The sequence below is a fragment of the Oncorhynchus mykiss genome, chromosome 2, assembly GCF_057628025.1.
Source record: "Oncorhynchus mykiss isolate SJ-2025 chromosome 2, ASM5762802v1, whole genome shotgun sequence".
Taxonomy (NCBI): domain Eukaryota; kingdom Metazoa; phylum Chordata; class Actinopteri; order Salmoniformes; family Salmonidae; genus Oncorhynchus; species Oncorhynchus mykiss.
This window is the reverse complement of record NC_143023.1, coordinates 64,300,032-64,307,683: the sequence shown is the minus strand read 5'-3', so window position 1 is coordinate 64,307,683 and position 7,652 is coordinate 64,300,032. Positions and strand designations below refer to the sequence as shown.

At 39.8% G+C, this 7,652-nt stretch overlaps 1 protein-coding gene across 1 annotated transcript in view; it reads right to left on the bottom strand.

Moving 5' to 3' along the window:
* Positions 1-4,594: 4,594 nt before the first annotated feature.
* Positions 4,595-7,652, bottom strand: part of LOC110493669 (A disintegrin and metalloproteinase with thrombospondin motifs 20) — a 132,553-nt gene continuing 129,495 nt past the window's right edge. Inside the window, exon 38 of the mRNA XM_036952909.2 lies at positions 4,595-7,454. Within this exon, the coding sequence (XP_036808804.2) occupies positions 7,365-7,454 (90 nt within the window). The 3' untranslated portion in view covers positions 4,595-7,364. The remainder of the gene's footprint in view (positions 7,455-7,652) is intronic.

Genomic DNA, 7,652 nt, shown 5'->3' with positions numbered 1-7,652 from the left:
GTGGTGTGAAAAGAGTGTGTTATATGCATTGAAAATGCACCTGCAAATTTTCTTGACAATTCTTTTGACAACACATGGCTTACCTTTGTTTAACCAGCTAATCAGCTGCTTAGCGAAAAATGTGTTTGGTGTAACCTATGTTACAGTTTATACTTCTTCTTCCAAATGAAATGTGGGGTTGGTCAAAATAATGAAAGTCCATCTACCAAATCATTTAATTTAAAAATGTTGATTAATTCTCATTGCCATTATCATTCACCTGAAGATAAGACAGACAGCAATTTTTTTGTTAACGTGTGATGTGGGTGTGGGCTTGCCTGGGAGGGGGTCCTTAGGAAATAAAAAGTTGAAGACCCCTGTTATAGAAGGATCCAGACACTTTTTTTGCGATTTCAATTGTTTTTGAGAAACTTACCCCAAAACAATTGAAATTGCAAAATAAATATCTGGACCCTACAAAAAGAGAGATTTGGTTGTAAAAAAGCAAACTTCTCCCTCAACCCTAACTGTAGCTTAATATCCATGCAGTGCAGTCAAAAACGTGATTCTCCTCCCAAAATTATGCTATTTCTACACCATGAGGTGGGAATAATGATGATAATGCAGTTTTGTGATTATTCTGACCAATGACCAGTCATCTTTTATTTGCATATGTATTTGCCTAATTTGAATGGGTAAGCGGGTTGTGCTCTAGAATCTATATTGATGTAGTTCTGTCCTTGAGCTAATGTTCTGTATTATGTAATGTTTCATGTTTTGTGTGGACCCCAGGACGAGTAGCTACTGCTTTTGCAACAGCCAATGGGGATCCGTATAAAATACCAAATGCTATCCTGTCCACCAATCAAGGCTATTTGTGTAAATATGTAAAAATGTGTCTCATCACACCTGCACGGTCAGACTGAGGATTTCAAAGGAAGAAGGAGGCTCAGGGAAATAAATGGTGCAAAATATATTTTGAGTTATTTTCATGACATACAGTGATGATTTAAAAATGTAATAAAAAAACACAGTAGCCTCAACCCTAACACTATCCTTTATCTTAATTTTCTCCTACTTTTTATACTACTTTGAACCCTTAAGGTACTGTAGCTCGGATCCGCATGACTCTCCCACTAACCCAAGGTGCAGGAGCCTGGCTCCGCCTGACTCTCCCATTGACCCAAGGTGCAGGAGCCTGGCTCCGCCTGACTCTCCCATTGACCCAAGGTGCAGGAGCCTGGCTCCGCCTGACTCTCCCATTGACCCAAGGTGCAGGAGCCTGGCTCCGCCTGACTCTCCCATTGACCCAAGGTGCAGGAGCCTGGCTCCGCCTGACTCTCCCATTGACCCAAGGTGCAGGAGCCTGGCTCCGCCTGACTCTCCCATTGACACAAGGTGCAGGAGCCTGGCTCTGCCTGACTCTCCCATTGACCCAAGGTGCAGGAGCCTGGCTCCGGCTGACTCTCCCATTGACCCAAGGTGCAGGAACCTGGCTCCGGGAAGCTCCGGTTCAATTTCACAACTGCTTTAGACCTACACCTATATCTAACCATTTAACCTATGTTTTATGGACTTGTTAACATCATGTTGCTGTATGTACAAATAAATGAAGTGCACAGTCCAATGACTATGACACGGCTTGTGTAGTCTCACTGTACCTCCAGCAGAGGGCAGTGTTTACCCAAATCAGGAATTTGTTACCCAATGATCCAGGGCCCAATGCGATTTGATCAGATTATACGTTTTTAAACAGACCTCTTTTTATAACCTCGACTGTCACTGCATGTACTTTGTAATATTAAACCAATGTACTTTCTAATGTATGGAGAGAGAAAATGATCTTTCCATTGTATACAGTAAAATACTTTTAGAATGCTCCATGTTTGAAGCAATGATGTACTGTGTATAAAACCTGAATTGCTTATGCTATGCATTGGCCAAGGAGAGGCTTTAGCCACCACCGGTCGGCCATATTGGCACTCCTCAGAAGACCAGTCTTCCAAAGGAGTTAATGGAATTCTACAGTATTTCAATTAAATGTTTCAAGGACAAAATGACATGTATTTAAGTGTTTGTTTGTGGTGGGGAAAGTAACACTAGAACTTTCTAAAAAGGAAATTGTTTTTATATATAAAGTTTTCTTTGTTTGTATGTTTAGTTCACATAATATAATGTAAAAGTATGCATTAAATTGTCTGTAGAATAAACATGGCAAAAACAAATATAAACATGAATAAATGCATTTTATATAGCTTCCAAAATATTGTTTTTAATATTGTTTTTACTCCTGTCAGTCATGAAGAGGCCGATTCGGACCAGAGTTAAGCATGCTTAAGTGGAACATAATTCTCTCTTTATGCACTTTTCTCTAAATGCGTAGTGTGATCTTGAAGTTAAGCATGAGAATAGCATGCTATTTATCCGTTATTCGTTCGGGGTGGAGATCTAAGAAATGAAGGCGTGGTGGAGGCGTGTCTACGGAGACAACATATTCTGACTGACTTCATAATTCCACCACCTTTATTTACACAGGAGGAAACCATGAATAAGCATTAACTTCATTTTTTTTCTGATAGAAATGACAGCATTCTCCATAAACTGTCATTTATAATTGAGAAGAGCTATTGATAAGAGCTAGTTAAATGAATAAACAGTTTGGAGAAGCGGATCGTAAATACGCAGACATTGTTTTAAATCATTTTTCCTTAAGACCCCTGGAGATGAATGTGAAACCAGTCATATGGAAGAAAAGTGAAAATCATATCAACATGACATGTATTGTGGCCCCTTTTTCCACAGTGAAGTAGGCTATAAATAACTGTTTGGTCAGAATTTTTATTGTGTGTCCTTTTTTATTTTGCGTCCTTCCATTCCGTTTACCTTTCTGTCCTCTGTCACTTCTGTGTAGTTGTTCCTGAGGGTTGCTAGCATTAGTGGATCATATTAGGGTAACGTTGGGCAATAATTTGGGACTTGTAGTCTATTTGAATCATTGTGGAACTCAGACCTTGAGCCTGGTGCACGGTTCAGTTGTCATACTTTTCCATGATTAGTGAGGATTAGGGTAGATTTACATGACTATTGTTCATCCCTTATTGTACACTTTTTTTCCACCTTCTAACGTTTCCTGGATTGCACTTGAATATGACCACTTTCAGCATGAAACAAACCACTGTATTTTTGATTCATCAATATATTGTGTGCGTAAAGGCTCTCCAAACCAGTTCGTTTTTTTTCATGATTCATGCATACTTTCCTAACCCAAAAATGTGCTAATCTACAAGATCAGAGTATTTTTAAATCTACCAGTTGGTGCTGAAACAGAGACAAATACACATATATTTAGATGTCTTTCTTTCATTGATCCCTGTATTCTGAACCCGTTCTCTCAGTGTATTCTAGTCTGACAACACAATTCTAGTTAAAGGTAGGCCTAGACCCTATTTTAAGGGATGGCTTAAGATAAATGTACTGAAAACCCTATTGAATGAAAATTCCATGAGAAAATCTGGGTTTTCAGGGGTTTAATTTAATGTGTTCAGCGCCCACAAGGGAACCACGCCTGCAAAGCCTGTTATGCACCTACATAAGGTGCCTGAATACCAACTACTGAGAAGTGCATAGGAAAGATGTGGGTAGTTAAGCCGTACATTTCTTAAGTCTGATTCGGGCCCATAGTGTATACCATATATAAATCATTAGTTAGAAGTGATGTGGTAATGGAATGCAGAGTGGAGCAACTAGCTGGGCTGCTTCCTTTACGTATGATGTTTTTCATGTTTAACATCAATCATTAGTTGCTTTTATGAGGATCCTCTGTGCTGGTCTATGTTTCTCAACACATTCATTAGGGATGTCTGGTTTCCCTGAGCATAGAACAGAGGAGCCCAGCACATCTAATCTGACTTCTCTCTCTTTAGCCAGAAGACTCAATGTGGACTTCAGCACAGCTTGGCTTCCCTGGAAAACTGCTTTTGGGGAGTTCTTGTTGTGATACAACCCTTCTTCCAAATCATTAGATTCACTTTTTGGGGAACCAAGCTAGTTTTTTAAAAACATTTTCTACTGGCACAGAATCAAAGAAGTTCTTTAGGGATTACGGTATCTGGTTTTATTTAATGTACAAAGCTGAGCCTGCCTCATACATAAACAGCTCTTCTCACTAAAGTACCTGTGCCTTCATTATCAAGTCATTTTCAGTGACATAATTATTTTGAATTTGGCTTTTTTTAGTCATGTTTTCAAAGAGAATTGGAGAACTGACCTCACTTTTTGATTTGACATATGGATTTGGTGACTCATTGATAAGTTGGCAGCCCAAGCTGTAGGGTTCAACACTGACTGTACCTGGTGTAGTGAGAAACTACAGCCAAAGTATTTGAGTGAAATTGAACTCAAGTCATGTTTTGGAAATGCACAAATAAGTGAATCCACATGGGCCCACAAGTCAGCTAACACAGCCATCTAACTAGCTCTGACCCTCTGCCATTCATGTCTAACCAAAGGCCACCTCTGTTGAAGAGCGCACCAGCATTGATCTGTTAACCATTCACTCTGTATGAAGCAAGACAAAAGCATTGTAATATGGAAGCATTCAACACACAGAAATCAATTGAAAAGCATTAAAATATTTTATTATTTCTTATTTTACAGTATTAGTAAAGTAGCAAGACCTATGATGTTGATGCAATTAGTGACCATAGCACCTGGATCAATCCATTTTATATAACCTACATACACACTGTAAGTACATATGATTCTTAAAATCATCTTTGGATAATACATAGCAAACAAGCATCTTGTTCAATTCCGTACCAATTCCCATTACATTCAAAACACAGCACGAATATTAAAAAATAAACATACATCATAAGTTACAAAATCTGAACTATTATTTAAAAAAAAGAAACAAACAGGATTACTTTTCTACAAAATTTATGGCACATAGTGCATCAAGTATTCTTTCAATTTCTGATACAGACCTCATCATAGTATAATTGCCTATCAAACAAGAATGATAGCCAAAGGTTTTCTAGCTGCTCATTGACTTTTGTAAGGGGTTTTCTACCTACCATTCTTTAAATCAAAAGTAGCTGCATTGTCTGACAAAAATTCTAATCTGCATCTATGAAACTTTGGTTAAAGCTTAACATCGGCGTACCAGCATGGCAGGGTTGCCAAATCTGCCGCAGTTATAGTGGTGAAAAATAGTTTCATTTACCTAAATGATGATAGAGCTACTTCAGGCAGGTTCCCTCATGTAGTTCAGGTCTTCAGCTACATTAATAAAAGGACCATGACATGTTCTGCAAAGCATTGTGGGCATTATTCTGTAGTAGTACATTTACACTAGGCATGAAGCTAATGGCAGTTCGAATGCCAGTAGTGAGTTCCTTCTCAAGATTAGTGGTGATGTCAGTGCTATTAAAGCACCATTCAAAGAGCCTCTTTCAGATTAGTAGTTACTCACCCTACACACTGTAATACCATTTCAGCAACAAACAAGTAAACCAAACAATAGCTTCCCGGCTTCTAGTAGTCATTGTAGTACAAAAACATGTATCTATGTATCATTACAGTATAAATATGGTCAAAGAAATATTTGACGATATAATGAAATACATCTCATGAGTATGGATGCTTGTGAGAGGTAGGGTCGCATGCACCTATAGGACCTAGAAGGGACATGATCTGGAAAACAATGTCACAAGTGAACTAAGCCAAACTAGTTTCTGACTGGAGATGAGAGCTCGGCCTTGACTTTCCACCTCTTAAATGATGTAGACAACAGTTACCACCATATGAATTCATTTATATATATAAACAAACTGTTTTCCAGGGACAAACAACCAATTTTTCCCCCCAGACCACATCACCAATTAGTTAGTGTCTATTGGTTGTCTCTCTATGACCTGCTAGAGATATTATTCTAATCACATTGTCAGTCAGTAGTCAGTAACATTGGGTTCTGAACAGTGATGACTAGTCTGGGATGCAGTGGTCAGAAGGCATAGTACTCCTCACTGTAACCTTTGACCTTTGAGATAAGGCAAGTCTGGGTGACCATTAGTAGAAGAATGCACAACAACAGTAGTACACAAACCCTAGCTAACTAATTGGTGAACAAATATTTCCCGAAGAACCCATGTCTGGACGTATCTCCTGATCTGTAGCTCTCTTCTTCCTATCCTTTTGGATGAATACTAATCACAACAAGAACAGCCTTTTGGCAGGAATGAGTAATAACCCACGCGTCATGACACTACTAGCGAATACAATTCAAATATTTAGCGAGATGTTCCATTTTAAGAACAAAACGTTTCCTCGCTGACGGTATAAAAATAAAAACACTTTGTGCCAGTTCCATAATGACTATTTCACCTATTTCACCAAAAGAAAAATGGTACCTTTGCGAGATGAGGAAGATCTCACTTCCAACCATGAGAGGATTCTTCCCTAAGCTCGGTACTATGCAGTGGCTACCTCAGTGTTGCAACTTCCGACCAGAAATATGATGGTGGCCCTTTGAGACTGTACAATGCTGGAATATGTGAGAGTGTCTGACAAATTCTGCTTTTCATATTCCAATGCAGATTGGTAACCACTACAATTACAAACACTAGTGAGGACGGAACGTAATAAGGTTGTCTCTCGTCTTCTTTTAAAGGACCCTGCATGGCTAGCGGTGTGTACACTGAGTATACAAAACATTAAGGACACCCGATCTTTCCATGACATGGACTGACCAGGTGAATCCAGGTAAAAGCTATGATCCCTTATTAATGTCACCTGTTAATATCCACTTCAATCAGTGTAGATGAAGGGGAGGAGACAGGTTTAAAGAAGGTTTTTTAAGCCTCGAGACAATTGAGACATGGATGTGTGTCATTCAGAGGGTGAATGGGCAAGACAAAATAATTAAGTGTCTTTGAATAGGTATTATGTGCCAGGCGCACCGGTTTGTGTCAAGAACTGCAACGCTGCAGGGTTTTCCCCGCTCAACAGTTTCCTGTGTGTATCAAGAATGGTCCACCACCCAAAGGACATCCAGCTAACTTAAAACAACTGTGGGAAGCATTGGAGTCAACACGGGCCAGCATCCCTGTGGAACGCTTTTGACACCTTGTAGAGTCTATGCCCTGACGAATTGAGGCTGTTCTGAGGGCAAAAGGGGGCAGTGCAAGTCAATATTAGGAAGGTGTTCCTAATATTTGGCATACTCAGTGTAGATTCTTTGAGCTGTCCCTATGTTCTAGCTGCCGGGTGGGGAGGAAGGGGTGATGAAGGGAGGAGTTAGTGGCCACATTCACAAAGTGCATTGGATCCCCGGAAGCTCTGGTCTGGTGTCTGTTTCACTGCCTGGTCTGACGTTGCTCCGACCCTTACTGGACCTGAACCAGCAGGCCGTTGTGAGGCTGGGGAATGCACTTCCCACAGAAGCCACCACAGCGACCGTAGATTCTTGCCCCGTCCTACAGACAGAGAGGGAGAAATGAGAATGGAATGGGACAGGACAAATAAATGAACTTTCCATAGAGAATGATGATTTTTATTAATGCCTCTAGAAATTCCTCTTGAATGAATCAGATTCGAAAATACAACAAGTGACAATTCAGACGATAGGACGGTTTAGAGTACAGTCATTCAGAACATCCAGAATTTCTAGTCCT